This window comes from Chaetodon trifascialis, chromosome 12 (genome assembly GCF_039877785.1).
Source record: "Chaetodon trifascialis isolate fChaTrf1 chromosome 12, fChaTrf1.hap1, whole genome shotgun sequence".
Taxonomy (NCBI): domain Eukaryota; kingdom Metazoa; phylum Chordata; class Actinopteri; order Chaetodontiformes; family Chaetodontidae; genus Chaetodon; species Chaetodon trifascialis.
Genome location: NC_092067.1, coordinates 26,173,460 through 26,191,551, shown reverse-complemented (window position 1 = coordinate 26,191,551; position 18,092 = coordinate 26,173,460). Strand labels below are relative to the sequence as shown.

Below are 18,092 nucleotides of genomic sequence, written 5' to 3'. Positions count from 1 at the left end.
GGAATCTCCTTCATCTGACAAACGCTGCTGTGGATCTGGTCAGGAAGGGCGCTCCATCATACGGAAGCTGCTCTGCACATTTCTGATGCAACTTTCATTCATGAGGCTTTTTACGAGCTGCATAATAATCACCTTCTATAAATTATGTTAGAATTGGCTTAATTAGGTTTATCTAATATGATTGAAAAGCCATTTAGCACCGTGAATTTCAGTTTCATATATCTATTAAAACATTATTTTGATATCGTTTTGTCTGCTGTCCAGTAGTTTTTCATCCTTCAGCTCTTTGTTTGACATTTACACACATTCCCACTGACAGTCTGCCCAGTTCAACCACAGACTTCTACTGGTGACCACTGAGCAGCTCAAATGCAGCATTTGGGCTTTAATGAGCTTCTTGCTCAAAAACCACATTTTCATTAACTAAACATGGAGAAATGCCGCCTGACTGGCACATGAGGAGGCATATCTGACGTTTAAAGCAGGCGGCAGCATCCAAAGCCAACTGTAATTGCTAATAGGATTGCCCTCCGAGCGCCATGCCTGCCCTGTTTGGAGCAAAGCCCGGAAGTCATTGAGAAGTTTTGTTCACACAATCCTCAAAGTGATCTCAGCAGCACAGTTAACATCGTCAGAGGTGGCTGGACGGGCCTTCATGTCTCTCTTCCTTTAAAACACACTGCCATGGTGGCAAGGGCCAATGTTTATTGAAGAGAGGCTGGGCAGTCGGGCCTGACGGGGGTCAAGTTTATGCCCATAAACACGTTTGCACCCGTGTGAACACATAAACATGCATTAGAGCATCGTGATGCTGACGTGTGTCGTGACATTCGTGACACTCCTTCGTCGGTTTAGGAATCGGGGAGTACGCTGCCATCTCCTGCAAAGCGCAGAGCGGTAGTTTGACTCTTTGACGGACGTGTCTCTCCTGACAGCACAGATTTGTAAAACCGCAATTTAACTATTAAACTGTAATAAGTCATAATTTACAATAATTAGTAGACACCATGACGACAGACCAAGCCTACGTCAAGCCTCCACACAACGTGGACTGTACTCAGTCAAAGCTAAGCAAGGCTACTGGCCATCTACCTGTCAAAGAGACTTTGATTTAATTGGGTGATTAAACAATTAAAGGTGACAGGTGAAATTACTCCTCCAAAGATGTCGAGCTTAAAGGTTCTATCACCTAACCTGTCAGCTTCCACGGCTCGAATGGAACAAGGAAAAAGAAACGGTCTCCACCGGATTCCCGTCGACGCTACGATCCCTCTGCATCTGGACTGCATTGTGCTCGTTTGCTCCACAGCTCCACAGATATACCCTTACAATGTTTCAGCGGATATGTCAAAACAGGCAAACGTCAAAATAAAAGAGTCCAACGCCGCGTTGAGGCGTACGATCAAAAAGGTAAAGGCTGCTTCGGGGGGGCCAAAGCAAATGAAAGATGGATGGAAATGGCGATGACAGTGATACAATCAAGTAGTTGAAACGTGGCTAACGTAGCATGCAGGTTTTGATTAAAGCCTGAACTCCCTGTATCCCTGGTCGCCATGCAACCTGAAACTAAAAGAGAAGCAGGCAACGGAGCTGTAATTACAGGGAGGAGGGCCTCGTTTGCAGAAAGCACGATTTCTGTGCATGTGAAACGAAAGTTCAGGCAAAGTTTTGCTTCATGGTTGATTGGTCTCAGAGTCAGAGAGTGGACAGGTCTTATTTTCCACAATACTGAAGGGACACCGTTGTGGACGGTCTTCTGTGGCTCTGGAGGAGCTTTGGCAAGTGTGGAGAATCTGAACCTGAAGACGGCAAATTAATGACTGCGCTACAAACTGGGGGCGCAGAGTTTGAAAGACTGGGCCGGGACGGTCTGACATAAATGTCTTATTGAGCGTTTACATTAGGGATTGAAAGTCTGCTTCTCCTGCATCGATCTGCAATACTTACTCCCTGATGTCCGCCTTCAAGCCGTCGTTATTCGTGACAGAGACGTTGAAAAATGTGAATCTGCGCCATCAAACCATAGACAAGCAAAACTAAAACATATGTACAGTCTAATTACAAAATCTGTAGCGTATTATTATAACATAGCCATATTTGGTGACCCATGCTGAAGGACTCTGACCAGAGACCTTTGTGCTAAGAAGTGTGCTCTGTCATTGAGCCCATTTCTAAACTGAATTACTGCCGGAGAGCTTCCATCAACACAGCAAATGAAACATTTGGGGAATAAATTGAAGCCACTGTCAGTTAAGCATTTCTTACTCAGACTACAACAATGATGATAGCGGTGGGGTTTCATCAAACGCTGACGTTTTTGAGGGCCAAAATAAGACGCCGGAAAATGGGAGAGTTCCATACGCTATCTAAGTCTTAGTGACGGCGCAATTGAGGGGCGACATGGTGAAGCAATTACAGCGTGGACTCGAGCCAAACTCCCGGCTCCAGAGCAAATCCAGGGTAAAGTCTTGTACACTTATCTTGACTCAATTCCCTCTGAAAATTGTCTTTACAGCCTGTTTCCAGAGCTGGATTCCACTCATCAAACCTAGAAAATGTTGTTGCGTCTTAAAGAATCCCCAAAGGGAGTTTTTCAGCTTTTATGTACTAAACAAACAAACGGCTACAGACTTATCATATAATTTTTTTCATTATTTGGCTTTCCATGCAATAGAAAGAGGCAAACAAAAGCCATCTGGCTCCTTAAGCTTGGAGATGGTCTTCTTAGAGTTTAGACATTGTGGCTTTTGTTTTTGCAAGGTCTTGATTAGAAAGCATTTTCCCTTCGCTTTGCTTCAAAGCTCCAATCTGAGAGCACGTTGACTCTTTAACAGTCCCTGCCTGGCTCTTGATAATGATCCACATGTGGCCCAGTCGTGATCTTCATCAAGCAACTCTTGTTCTTTCTGTGCCACTGTATTATTCTTAATCTTCTCCTTAAATGCACCACATTAAGAGCTCGCAACGAACACCATGTGAAGTTCACTGGATGCTGTGGTTTTGGGGGGGGGGGGGGGTGATTCATGACTGCAGCAAAGGCTGCAAAGACAGTTGTGATTTTGGTGGCTTCGATCTCCAGCGTGCATTTTCAGGGAGAGGTCGCATTAACAGTGTGAAACCACTGGTTTCTCTCAAAATCCACCCTGCAGGCCTCAGGTAGCTGTGAGAGGTTTTCAATCACCCACCCAAAGACTGAAGAGGCAAGAGGAGGAGGAGGCTGCGTACGACACACACGGTACTTAAAGCTCCACCGTCGTCGAAGCGAGGCCACACACCAGCGCTGACCGGCATTTTCATGAGATGCACCGTGTCAGGAAACAACACTGTCCTACTTCCCGGCTCGGATGCCAGCTGACGCTCCATAAAAGCTGTGAATCTCTCACGTTCCCCCCGGATCGCTGATAGCATGCCTTCCTGTGTGGTGTTGTAGGTGTCACAGCGGGTGAGAAAAAACACTTATTCGAGTCGTTAGGTGGATGTTCGTGTGCCACAGCCTCAGTGACATAAAGATGACTTAAACACTGTTTTTAAAGGGAACAACTGATGAGATGAGCTTTAGTTATTTGTTCAAACGCCTTGTGTGACCCACATGTTTACCCGACAAGGACCTCTTCAGGTCATGTGAGTGAAGAAGAAGAAGCAGGATACTGACATAGCAGAAGAAAACCTCATAGGGAAGAGTTTGGGCTGGATGGAAGGAGAACAAAGTGTATGATTTTGACACTGGAGACCGCTGTTCCTTTCCCATTTCCTACCAAAAGTCAGATTTGGTTTGTTTTAACCCTGACCCTTTCCTGAGCCCTAACCAAGAAGAATTTGGGTCTAAATTTAACCAAAACAGCCCCATGGAGTTTCCTGTAAACAAACTTTTGTGTTCAGTACTACTCACCAAAAACGCATCGTGTGCATCACTGACGTCTTACAAACACTGTAAAACATTAGCAGCACAGATTCTTTAAGTCTTTAAGTCCTCTATTGTTTACGTCCACGTTTACGAGCGTGCAGTCTTCTTCTTTGCTGTCTTTGCTGGTACAGTGCTGCACATCTTGGTGTGCTGCTGCCACCTGTGGATCAGTAGTGTGAGACCTGCACAGACGTCCTTGTACACATGCACAGCAGAAACATAGCAGGACCCGCTCGCAGCGTTACTAGAGGGCTAAAATTCCAGAGGACCCTTTAATTAAAAGGATTAGTTAGAGACGAGGGACCATATGAATTCCAGCATGTGCATCCACCAAGCCAGCGAAGGTCTAGAGTGACGGAGAGACGGAGCAGGAGGGGAGCCATGATTAAGTGTTTCTTCTGCACAAAGACTCTATTTAAAGCCAACCACTCTGCCACAGGGCCTATAGAAACGGAGCTCTGTGTCTGCAGCGATAGGCCAGCCCAGGCCATCCGATCTCCCCCTGTCAGACCGCCACTTGTCAGCTCCTATTAGAGCCAGCGGTTGCCTCTGCTTACATGTGGTACCCATCACCCCAGACCATGAGGTAGCAATCCTGCTTGGCTGCCGCAGCGCCTTGGCCCCAGGGACGCTCAGTTCACTCAGTCCTGGAATCACCTCAGGTTATATGTGCCATGTTATGACAGCCTAATGGTGCTAGTAACTGTATGGCAGGAGAGTGAGGAGGGAAGGGAGGAGGGGGGGTGGAGAAAGTTAGAGAGTGAAGGAGAAAGACAGAGGTTAATCAGCATACAGATGCTTGTCTTTCCCAAAGATCAGAGGTGTAGCCATGTCTGTATTACAGATACAAGCATGGGTGGAGGACAGAGTAAAAGAAAGATGGTGCTACATTAGCATCTTTTAAAGAAACAGTGCATTAAAAGCTTGGAAATTTGAACTAATCTTAAAATGTTAAAACACAGGCTTCTAGACCTAAAAGTGTTTCAGTTAAGTCTCTCCAAAGCTCTGAATGGTAAAATCCAGTTCTGGTCTGAGGTGGTGCGTTCAGGAGTCATTTTATGAAGGAAAATATTCCTCAGCCAATCTCTGCTGAACCCCCCCGCCCCTTCTCCCGCTGCAGACTCCTGACACTGATGAGGGCAACACAAACTGCCAGTGTGTAAAACATATCGAGTTACCAGCGCGCAACAAAGGCAACAGTTGAGCTGAAACTCTTTCACAAACTCTTTCCCATAAAAACTACCACAGGACACTGTTAATAAATATTCATGAGTGGGCTCGTTTTGCAGGCTGCTGTGAGCGCCTGCCCTGTGCGTGGAGAGGTGAGTCCCCCGAAAGCAAAACCTTTTATTATTGTTGTTACTCCATCTGCCACACAGCCGAGATCTGGGGCAATTACACTGTCTCCACAGCTATGACAAGCTGCCGAAGCTAAACACCGGCCGGTCAGGAAAACACACGCACACACAGATAAATACACAAGGCTCATTTCACAAAATCACAAGCTGCCTAATATTGACTTAACTTAATGCACACCTGCAAAAACAGCACTATTACAGCTTCCCCTGCGTGGCTTAGCTCTCCAACAATGAAATAAGACGCCTCACAAGACACTAAATAAAGCTTTCCTCCTCACTTTTTGGCAACAAGAACAAAAAATAACTTTGACGGCTTCATGTTCTGAATGACCTGATTCAACAAAATGCCAGATCTCCTGGGATGGTCCCATTTGTGCAGATGCTTGAATGGATTAGGAACAGCTGGAGAAGTGTGAAGCATGAAGCAATGAACTGAACTGCTTTGCTCGACACTGGAACAATGTTTGTTTTAGGGTTGTAACTAACGTTTGTTTTCATCATCGTCTAATCCGCAGATTGTTTTCTCGTGAAACGTCTGGTCGACAAAATGTCAGAAAAATGTCAGTTTCATCACGGTGACGTCCTCAAATTGTTTCTTTTGTGTGATCAAGAGTTCAAAACCCGAGTAGATTCAGTTTAAGATCACATGAAACCAACTAGTAGCAGAGTTTTTCCTAAATAATATGAGCGTCTCGAGAAAAAGACGGACGTCCGTGAAGGTTTTCGACTCTTTATTTCAAATTAAAGTGCATTCAAAAGAAGTGAAAACCCCAAACAGGTTTATTCGTGCTGAATACACAGCTTAATAACGTGTTGATGGATAGTTTTGCCGTATCCATTTATTTGACTGAACCGAACTCTTGGAACATTTATAACTTGGGTCAATATTTGCTCATGTCTGTCTTCACGGCTCACTGTGCAGGTACCCGGCCGGGGTGGGAGTCGCTATGAGATGGCTTTTGCATTAAACGCTCCAGAGGTGGGGAAGATTTTATGAAGTGATTTTCAGTTCGTAGAGGGGAAGGGTCCACGGGGCTTTGGCAGCTTGTGCCAACCCCCGTCGTCCTTCGCGCCCAGACGCCTACAAGTCTCCACCAGTAGAGCCGGTCTGGCCTCACGGAAGGAAATATTAGCTGGAGCGGAGCGCTAATTGGCAAGCACCCAGACACCCCACCAGTGCTAATGAACAGGCGAAGTAGCCCCAGCAAAGGGGGAGTGAGAGATCCAGACCGAGGCTGGAGAAGAGGGGGTCCAAACCTGGCGGAGGCTCTCCGTGAGCCCTCGCCCTCTGTCCGGGGCTTAGGGCTACTTCCTCCTCTGTAATTAAGGGGTTATCCCCCTGCACAATGGAGAAATTAAACTGTAAAACCTCGCGAGGTAAATTACTGCTTTTCCTGGGAGTTAGAGGAAGTGTCTTGATATGTAAACAATACCCCCTCTTCAGCTGAGTACCCTCTCCCGCTCTCTCTCTCCCCCCTCCCTCCCCCCCGCCTCCCTCTTGTTCCGTGGGAATTTCAGAGGGGCCAGATTCTCTCTAAGACTACAACTCTGCTGAATAAAGAGGATTTACAGTACCTTTATTGCTGAAGCATCTCAGACCTGTTCTGCCAAAGCCAACACTCGGAGAATGTGCTCTGCACTCATGCACAGACGAACACACACCTCTCCGGCTTCAGCTGAGCCGCACACGCTAACACTCTGCATCTCTCACTGCTGACAAATCAACATGGCTGTTATGATATGCTTCTAGGAATTAAATTGCCTGTGTGCTTACTGAAGAAGCACCATGCCACAACATGCCACACAGCTAAATCTCTTACCTTGACATTTAAAGCCTACCTTACAACCTCTGATAAGACAACCATCTGGAGACAGGCTGCATGAAGCCTCCAGGGTCAGGAGGTGATTGTGAGACTACATATCCTCACAAAGCTGGCTAAGTTTGAAGATGCTGTCCGCACTAGGATTTTCAGGTTGCTATCATAAAGCTCTCTGTCCACAATGAAAAGCCCGACCAATAGGAGGACGGCTAAATCTCCTTTTCTTTTCCTTCCTTTGGTCAGCAAACAACAGAGCTGTGCATCAAAGCCAACATGTGGTGATAGAAAAATCTAAATCAAACTCAAAACCTGCAGAAAAAGATGTGTTTTCACACTTAAGATGGACTTGCAGTTGTGCATTAAGGGGTAGACGATGACACAACACAGAGGCTGGTATCACAAAGTGCTGGATCACATACATTCATTCAGTGTGGCGGTGGTGCTCTGAAACCTATGCGGCAGGTATGTGAGGCCGCAGTAAACCCCTCGTGTCAGATATAAATACAGATTTAGCGTCGACGTACCCTCGGAGGGTGTAGCTGTGTGCATTGTGAACGTGTGTGAATGTAAGTGTGAGGCTGAAGCTAATTACAGTTTTCATTATTGAGTAATCTGTTCTGAAAAATGCCCATCTGAAAATCTAATCTGAAAATTACCAGCAGCGTTTCCCAGAGCCGAGGCGTCCTCGCACCGCTGAAGACTGATTTGAAATGATAAAAACAGGGAAAGGAGGAGACTCTGACGTTTGAGCGACTAAGACCAGAGAACAGTTTTCGGGACATGAAGTGTGGAAAAAGTGGACTTTCTACGGTCTCGTTGGACACGCTCAGGACGCAGGATGACGGCGGTCAAGCTGACAAACGGTCTGCTTGCAGCGCTGTGCAGATCCGTGTCTGCTGTGAACATGTCTGTATTCGCTGCTGCGAAGGGGGACGACCCTGCTGCTCTTTGAAGCCGCAGCCAAAATTTCTCAGGCTTAGCTAACACCGTTGGGGAAATCACCTGGCAAACAAAACACAACAGGCTTACACGCTATGCTAACACACACACAGGCTTTCATTCAAGCAGCCCTTTTCATTCTTAGACTGTTTATTAGCCTGCCGCCTCCTTCCACTTACGTAATGAAGCTAAAGCAAAGCGATGAACCTTGGAGGGTAATTATATCTTCGTAGAACAAAACTTTAATTCAGCACTTACGGATGTTTATTTGACAGAAAAGGGTTTGAGGGTGTTTTCATTGTTTGAATCTACGAATGAATGGACGCTTTGAGCGCCACAGGCGTTAAAGTCCGACTCGTCTGACGCTTTGTTCATCTGCACCTGGACCAGATATCTGCTGAACAGGCTTCTTGTTTCTATTATCGCTCGGCTCACATGTTCTCTTTGCCTTCATGACACATCTTTACACATCCTCGCCAGTTTAAAGTGGAGTCACAAAGAGAAGGAGAGTCACAGTGATGCTTTATTGAACTGTTTTCATGCCTCCTCTGCAGCACTTCGGCCACCACCTTCACGGATCTGAGCTGTGCTGAGGCCGTGTGAGCTAAAAATTCCCTTCTAAAGCACTTCAGGACCAATGTGATGTTTGGGTAAGCGAAGATTCAAATCTCAGACATCCTGTTTCTAGAAATGTACTGGCTTCTTTCATACCAAAAAACCTGCCCTGCCAACCCCTGCCAGGAGCAGCATTCAATCATCTGTTGCTACCCAGCTGTTACAGAACGACTGTCTTTATTCCTGCTTCTCCCGGCATACTTCCTGCAGCTGTATGATGAGCGACATTACAAATCAGTTTTCCATATGGCAGCATTTTATTTGCTTTTTTTCCGCGGGGCCATGACAACCGTGCAATGGCCTTACGACAGGATTTGCTCTGATTACAGAGCAGTGTAACTAATAGTAGCGCGGGCCCAAAGCACTTTCTCACAGAATACGACACTGTAGGAAACGGATGCTTATGGCTGCAGAAAATCCTTTTCTGTCCCGCAGCAAAGACCGGCACAAGAGGAACTGTGCAGGAAAACCGGCCTGCACAAATAAACCCAAAGTCCACTCGCTTGCTTTTCAGAGCGTGCAACCACATCTCAGTCTCAAATGTGTTGGTCACGTGACAACAGGAGCGCGACACCCGCGCTCCCTGAAGAAGACTGTGGGATGTGGCCGAAAGGTCCTGAAAGTCTAGTAAGCTAGTAATTTTTCACACTTTATTCCCAATATTTTCTTATTTCAGCTGCTTTTCACAGACTTCATGAGGCGCCCTTACTGTGGACGTTTGATAAAGACTGGTGGTTTTTGAGTGGGAAGAGCTTGCTGGACGTTTCTTCATCAGCCTCATGTCTGCATGTGAAGCACAGAGCACAGACTGGAAGCAGGGGCAGCAGCTAGCTCCACTCTCTCCATCTTTCAAAATACACCTCTACAGCTCACTAATAAACATGCATCTCACGAGCGCTGACAGCAGCTTTTCTCTGCACTCCCGTAAGTCACTGCGTCTGGCTGTCGTTTGCTTAGAAATACTCAAAACTCCCCCTAAAACCACAAATGGTTGTTTTTACATTTCTACATTTCTGTAGGTGGATTTTTTTAAACTTTGGGCAGAGCCGGCCTGGCCTGGCTGCTTCCCCCTGCCTCTACTCTTTATGCTAAGCTAGGCTAATGGCTCACTGGCTCCATACGTCACACACAGACTGACGTCGCTTCTATCATCAGACTCTCACACAGAAACCAAATCGGCATCATTTACCCAAAATGCCAACTTTCCACAGAGGTCACGTGATGAAACCTGAGGCTGCTCCTCCAAATCTCCTTGCTGAGCTTTGTCATAGATGCTGCTGCTAATCTTTGACTTTATAGTCACCTTAAAACGCAGTCACACTTGTGCCTGAGTACTAAATAAGAAATTCCACGATAAACAATACGTGACGTTCGCTTGGGAAGCCTTTCAGCTTTTCAGCTCTGATCCCGTTTTTAGGACAAGAGCCAACGATTAGTGGGCAGCCTTTGTTTGTTATACCTGCTTCCACTCTATTTACTCAGACGTCCTCATCTGCTTATTTTGCTGGCTGCACGGTTTACTGCGACCCGTCTGCGTCCTGTCCTTGGAGGGAGGCCACTGAAGATGGCCGGTGTCACCGCCGTCTGCAGAGGGATTCACCCTCCTGGAGATGCGACCGTGAAATATATTGTAAAAGTTTATTTTTTCAGGAATGTTTATGGGATTCCTCCGCCTCCGCTGCTGACTGGGCTGGACAGTCTGGGATTGTTTCTGGCCGCGACCGTTTTATTTAAAAGTCTGAACCCAGTTCAGTTCGCTGAGCTCACCCGCTGGCAGGTGATGCGTATGAACAGGTCTGGCTCGATGTGACTGCAGGCCACAGCTCTCAGCGACTGGGCTAATTGCTAAATGCTAGCAGAGGCTTGAGAGAAGCAGCAGCAGTGAAACCTCAGATCTGTAATTACAAGAAGCAGCATGTCCCTCAGGAAGGATTTCACTGATGGAGAAAATCAATCCCCTCCTGTTGTCCTGTAAAGACACCTGACGTCCACCGGCTGAGACACAACTGAACTGTGTCTGTGTGCTACTGAGGCTTCACCAGGACACACAAACGTTCTCCGGGGAACATGCAAACTTTTCAGTATGTATGTTGTTTTAAATCCTCTGGACTGACGCTGAGCCACTGCAGACATGCACCTCTCCTCATGGGTGAGTGGGCCTTTTTGCTCCGTGCAGCGCTGTAATTAATTCTTCTCCTCCAGCAGCGTTTCTACGAGGGCAGACCACAGCTGTGTCTGCAGGCGAGGCGGGGGGGGGGGGGGGTGCTGTGGTGCTGTGGGAGGGGGTGGGGGGATACGAACCGGAAGAGCCTGACCGCAAACTGTCCGCCTCTAGACCAACTCACCCATAGGAACCAGGCCTGTTTACATAAGCGCCTCCCGTCCGTGTTTACAGCTAGCACACATTTTTGTTTTACCACGTCTAAACTCCTCGGACGTTTATTTTGCTTCACTTGAACTGTGAGTGTTAGGGCTACATTAGCAGATGAAAGTAGCCGAGGCTGGCAGAGCGGTGGCTAAACTCTGAGGGTTACCCCGGGTCAGAGATTAGGAGTTCACAGCACAGAAACGCACGGCGTGGAGCTCTTTAATAACACGCCGTGTCTTCCCGTCAAAAGAAAGCGGTTGCCTGAGGCGACACCTTAAAGACGACGGCACCTTATTGGGCCGATTCCCATCAGCCCCACAAACAAAACAGGCAGGAAGTGTCTCCGAGGCAGGGCCATGGATTACACTCTGCATGCTGGGAAAGAGCTTTCTGTTTAAGAGAGGATGAAGCACAAGAAGAAAAAGGGAAGCACAAGCCCGGGAGAAGGGAGAGACGAGGGACGGGGAGAGCAGGCTGGTTGACGGGGTGTTGGTTAATCCCCTAAAGCATCCATATATTTCCTCCGCCTCCTCTCCCACTGCTTGTAAACGGCGAGGAATGCAACATGTTGTCTTTAGGCCCTGTGTGTGTAGACGCCTTTGGTACGGAGAGATTTATCCTCGCAGACATTGCCCAAAGCATACCACGCTGCTTTTTTAACTCTTTGGCTTTGAAGCAAAGGCGGAGCGTTCCAAAGAAACAACCAATATCAGAAATGTCCTCTCATTTGAGCCTGATTTATGTTTCATAACCACATTAGAGACCTGCCAAAGGCTGTAAGTCGTCCATTCAGTCAACACGCAGGCTGGCTCAAAATACAGTTTGAAGACAAGACTGCTTAATATTTGCCTTTATGACTGTCTTCTAAGCATTCGCTAAAATAAACATTTGTCTTGAGAAATTCCTTTTCAAAACTGGGAAGACAAGCCTCCATGGTGCTTTCATCTGGTTAAGAATTCAACTGAACTGCTCGGATTCAACTTGGGGTTTCTTTGCTTGTTTATTTCAAGTAAACATAAAAAAGAATCCACTGAGCTTATGTATAATTCAGCTTTAAAAAAATGTAAATAAAAGCGATGATAATACACGTACGTGCAGTACATTAAGCTCCAAAAACCTCGTGAACAATAGCTAGCAATCACCGGAGGCGAGCCACACTGCCTCCTGCTGCAGCGCTCGGCTCCCAGTATGTAGGCCAGCACTGGTGATGAGGACGCCCTGTAATGAGTGATGATGAAGGCTGCAACTTCAGCGAGTGCTAGTGGGCTCAGAAACCCGTGTTGTTGGCTTTCAAAACAGCAATCAGCCAGTGAAAAAACAAGATGTCCCCCTTCTGCTTTCACTTAGCATATCTAATCTTTAAATCCAGCCAGTGAGCGAAATGAAACTCCAGATAAGACGGAGAGATGCAGCGAGGAGGAGACGCAGAGACGGCAGCTGGGAGGAGGGTTGAGGGGCGACTTGGAAAGTTAACTGTTTATAAAAGCCACATGAATTAATGCAGCGCAGACAGCCGTCTGAGTGTTGGTGGATGAGTCCGGTCCCGAGTCAGGGCACGGCATCTTCATGCCGAGGATGAAGCTCTAAGTTTGACTGAAGTCATTCCGGGACAGAAGCGGTATCGTCTCTGCTGAAGTGGACAGCAGTGGGTTCCTGACAGCGTGCGGCTACAGACCCTGACAGGAAGACCAACAACGCCGCACTTGGTCAATAGGCTTTCCTGTAAGCTTGTTGCTTTCAGGTCTTCTCAAGTATCACGACAGGCATTATTGACACGCTGCTACAGAACGTTACTGCAGATGAGACCTGATAGAGCGGATCCTTTCCCCACACTGGGGAAACCAACATGCGCCTCAGGCTGTTCAAAGACATGTTTGGAGCCAGGGGAGGCGGCGCTTTTACGCCTCGTAACTCGAGCCGCAGCATTTCTTTAAATAGGAAACGTACATAAAGTTGCACTGTGCTGCAGTTAGCCCACAGGTTTCATTGAGAAGAGCTCACTCGTCTGGATGTTAAAGAGCGTAAGAATTCATTTTTCTTTATTTTGCTAAGTGGAATACTTCAGGCATGAGGAGACAACTCTTTGATTCTTTCAGCTAAGGTGGAGGGCCAAGGAGTTAAACCAAAAGGGGGCACAGGGGTCTGGCATGAATGCAGTCATCCCTGCATAACCCTGGCCACCGAGCCCCCACCCCCTCCTCCACCTCTCACCCAGCCCGTGGAACCACAGCAGCGTAAGAGCCTCATTTAGGAGCACAGAAAGAAAGGCAGAAATCTCTTTCTCAGGAAGATTAGTGGCTGTCCCTTTGGAGTAGGCCTGTGGACGGGGAGGGAGCTGGGGGAGGCGGGGGTCTATTTTTCTCTGGGACATTTTTCTCTGCCGGGGGGCCGTGACCCGCTCCAGTGCACCCTCCAGAGAAAGGCCCTGCAGCCAGTGCTGAGACCCCGGCGGAGACCCTCCAGACTGCAGCTCCGTCTAAGACTTACCCACGACGGCCATGATTAACACACGGCTCCTTATCGCAGAGCCACGCTCTGCTCCCCGAAAGATTAATTATACCAGACTCCTCTTCTTCATCCATCTATGCTACAGTGACCAGCCCGACTCGTGGCTGGTCCATCTTCATGTGGAAAAACTGGCGGTTGTGTGATTTAACGCTGGATTTTTCTTTGAGAACAAGTGAGACGGCGAGTGTTGACGAAGGCGAGGACACATTTTCGTGGAATCCTCCTTAGATATATCAAAGCTGTGAATAATTATCTGTGGACGATGTGTTTCTCATCCTGAAGAGCATCAATCTCTGCTGGGAGTTGGTAAGCTACGGCCGAGCCTTAAGGAAGATGAATATAACACAGTGTTAGGCAGAAATAATCAGAGTGCTGGCGAGCTTGTCTGCTCCACTGACCTCGTACAGTCAACACCAAAATGAGGAATGATGGAAAAATTCTCTTTGGCAAACTTTCTCAGAATATAACAAAGTCCGTAAAACAACACGCTGTCAGATCTGTGTTTGAAACTGTCGCTCTTCCTCAGGAAAGCGGCGAAACACAGCACATCTGAGCCTATGTGCTGGTTTTTGGTGCGGAGTGGGGGGAGGGGGCATCGATCGCAGGTATTCCTTTGAAACTCTGAGATGTTTTACAGTCCTGGTAGCGGGCACCTAATCTGAACACATGTTACTTTGACACGGTAAAGCACAAGCCGACACAGACTCGTAAATCCCAGGGGCCCGAGAGTCAGGTTGCGAGGGCCGAGCCTGTGGAAGCACGCCCTGTAGCTGCGAGACAGATGCAGGCTGTCACACAGAATGCAGGCGCCCATTTAAAACCATTAACAAGGTCCTGAGAACGAAGCCGGACTCTTATCATACGGACTGAACCAACCTGCACTTCACCCTCTTCCCTCTACTTCCCCTCAGACCCCGAATTCTTCATTAGTGGCCAAACATGCTTCCAGTATGTGTTCGCTCTCAGAGACCCAGACAAGTTCAACAGGGCAAGGCATGTCTCCACGAAACACAAGCAAAGTGAGCTCTCATCAAGTAAGTTATGAGATTCACGGCCAGCTGACACACAGGATTAGGCCGAGCGAGATGTTCTCAGGATGTCTCTGCTTCAGTTACACCACTGCACTGTGAAGTACTGTTTTCATGCTTTGGAGTACTTTACAATTCCACTTCAAATAAAAGAACAAAGAAAGAGGACCTTTAAGGAAGCTAGTTTGTGAGGAATGTTTCTTGATTTATTCACATTCGCCCCACATTTTTGTTTCCACGCATACTGATCTGAGAGCTGGTTCAAATAAAAGAAGGAATAATCAAATGGAAAACAAAAGCGGAGCGTTGAAACTATCTAATGACACACTAACGTCCTACTTTTACTGCTCCCGTGTGACAAAGTGAGCATTGTGATGGCAGGCCACCAGGCCCTTCATCAAACAGTAAAACAACTTGAATGATAAGTTTGCGGTGGCCCCTCGGACGATGCCAGCGCGTCGTCCTGAGGGGCTGCAGTGTCCGGCAGCCGCTTCAACCAGCAGGCGTTAGTAATTTATAACGCTGGGTACTTCAGAGGCCTGAACAAGGTCTTTAAACCTCGTTATGAGGAGTTTTCATCACACATTCACTAATGAAAACACGAGCTCTCATCTTTAAATTATGAGCCCTTTATGGTGGAAACTCGCACGCCCTGCACCTCCTGCGTTACCTCACGAGTGCAGATAACCTCTGACTGGTGCGCGCCACCTTTTTCAGCCGTGCAAGGTAACGAACATCCGACCTCCACAGCCCACGGCACGCAACGGTCACAACTGTGTACATGGCTGAATAATTCATGTCGTGGCAAGTGCAATATTTTCTTCTTTGCTGGTTTGAAAAACTCGTGTCCTCTTTGTGGAGGTGCCAGGGAGGGTGCGCTGGAACGTCCTAGTTTCTCACCCCGCATCCCTAAACAATTAATGCTGCCGGCTCCTCTCGTGGCAGGCCACCAAGCCCATCATTAAGCAGAAACACAGCTAACGCCACAATGTCATACGACGTCTTCTTAGCATTTCAAAGGTGCTTCCCTCCTCCCAGCCTTTATCCAGGGCCTCTGATACACCATGTTGTCCAGCGCTATGCCAGCCCTTTTTAGTAATTCATGAAATTTACACTCGGGAGGTGAGAACAAGGTCTTTCGACCTCATTATAACATTTTTTCATCACCGATTCTCTGACATCTCTGAAACGAGCGACCCCCATCTCTTGGTCCGACTCTTTTCATGAGCCACCCAGCTGCTGTGAGGAGTCATAATGTTTGAGCGCTGCGCTGCAGAGCACACGATCCCACAGCAAAACTGAGCATACAGGAGCTCTGCATCCTACAGGCGCTTCAAATGAACAGCGCTGAGGTGCTGCCACCAATTTACAAAATGACCTTGCTGTTACTCTGCGGCTCTTCTGTGTTATGTCTTCTGTACGTCCACCCTGTCCCAAATATCTAGGGGATAAATGAGAGCACTGGGAAGCAGCTGTACCTCTGGTCAAAGTGGTGGGTGAGGGCTTCTTCGGGATTTCGGAGAAGCTGCTTCCATCCAGACCTGAACCCTTACACTCCTTCTTCTCAGTGGCTGTTGGAGCTGAGGTCTCCATGCTGCTCTCCACTTCCCGTCACAACCTGGAGAAGCAGGACAGACACGAACGTTGGGTCAAATATCTCATACTGGCTGCTAAAACGGCAAAAACAGCGTCAAATGTGAAGCAACTAGAATGAGAAACAAACAGTTGTTAGAAGAGGAAGAAAGAGGCTGCGTTCCAGAAGAAAAACAATACCCATTTAAAGTCAAGCTCACATTTCTAATAATGCATATTACAGAAAAACCAACGTTACTGTTTATTTAAAGTTCAGTGAAAATTTCAGTGAAAACGACAAGTCGAACAGCAGGACAAAGAGGTCGAGCAGTGCAGGAGGAGTGAGCGTGCACACCGACACGATGCCATCAACTACTGAACCTTGTTAATGTGTTATAATTACTGTGGTACTCATTATCTTTGAACATGGACCCAACAAACACAGGTGACAGACACAGAGGTGATGCCGGGATTTTGGGTAACTATAGAAACTTTCTAAGAACCGGAGATGTGACTGGCCAAACAGCAGCCCGCCACGAGTGAAATGATCCCTTTTTTCCAAAGTAGCACCAAAAGCTGAAGTGCGGTCCAAAGTTTACGCGGTGACTCCTCCACAGGTGTGTGAGTTCATTCTGCCAGTGTAAGTAATGTCAGGTCAGGCCCTGAACACACACACACACACACACACACACACACACACACACACACACACACACACACACACAGGTTCCTCAGTTTGATGTAATGAGCTCACAGTGCTCCTCTGTTCCAATTGTAAGTGCGAGCGGCTCTTAGCGCTGAGGTTTCAGCCGCACACACTGTGTCAATACCTCCTCATGTCTGTGAATGGCTGCACCACTCGGCAACGTGCCACTTGTTTGACTTGGTGGGACCTACAAGATCATCCTCTGGCGAGAGCAAACACGGCCCGGCCTCGGCCTGGGAGGCCGGCGTCATTCCACACTCTGCAGCGAGCTTGCGGTCATCGCTTTTCCACCTGCTTTCAGACGCTGCTGAGAAAGTGTCTGTGCGCTTTGACGCAACGCTGAGACGACGTTATGGCGAGAGCGAGCAACTGGATGCAATCAGCGGGGTGACTTCATGTTTCACAGGTGCGGGGAAAGAGAGCGAAAACATTTTAGTGTGCATCTGAAGGCTTTGGGGCATAAAAATGAAGCGCTTCAGTCGGCTGCTCGCACCTGTTGGCAGCTACAGGAAGCCAGCTGATTAAAACTTAATGCAAACATAGCAGAGAGACAATTTTGCAGCCTCTCGTCTTATAAAACAAAGTGTTTATGACTTGACTGTTGCCCAAAGGACACAAACAACACCCTGAAAAGAGCAAACCGGAAATTAAATCCCACCCCGGTCAAGGAAACGAATGTGATTCCTGGCTGAGAGGATGAAAGGGGCGCACTGAAAACACGCCTTGTGTAAAACCGCATGAGAAGATGCAAATGGCGAGAAGTAACCGGTCACGGCGAGCTGAACGTGTGAAGCGCTGTTTTCGGTTTCATGTGGATATCCAACATGTCATCCTTTACTGCGAGGTGTGTGTGTTAGCAGCCGTGTCTGTGACCCTTCGGAGGTGCCAGTCGCCTGTCACCGAGCCAAGGTAAGCCGATTAGAGGTGGGTGACTAACAGGTTTAGGCTGCATCTGTTTCTTTTTTTCCTGCTGCCAAAACGTCCTCGAGCCCCGTCTCGCAGAACTCCGTCACTCTGACATCACCTTTGTGATAGAATTTAAAGTGCTCTTTCATGGGCTTTTATCTTATTGGCAGCTGGCAGGAAAACGGGCTCTTTTAGGTAGTGGGCCCTCTTGGCCCGGATAAGATGTGCCCGTGAACACAGCGGCGCTCGCAGCAACACACTGCGCCTTCCAAGCAGCCGGCCCCTTAAAAATAACTGAGGATCCTCCCCTCAACATCGCTGTCTGACGAACATCTGGCACCACATTAATAGCTGTTTCCATGCTTTCA

The 18,092-nt window shown here is 47.7% G+C and overlaps 1 protein-coding gene across 1 annotated transcript in view; it reads right to left on the bottom strand.

The window, feature by feature from the left end:
* Nucleotides 1-16,154, bottom strand: part of gli2a (GLI family zinc finger 2a) — a 58,532-nt gene extending 42,378 nt beyond the window's left edge. The window contains exon 1 of the mRNA XM_070976488.1: nt 16,019-16,154. Coding sequence (XP_070832589.1) covers nt 16,019-16,133 — 115 coding nt within the window. The 5' untranslated portion in view covers nt 16,134-16,154. The remainder of the gene's footprint in view (nt 1-16,018) is intronic.
* Nucleotides 16,155-18,092: the final 1,938 nt, after the last annotated feature.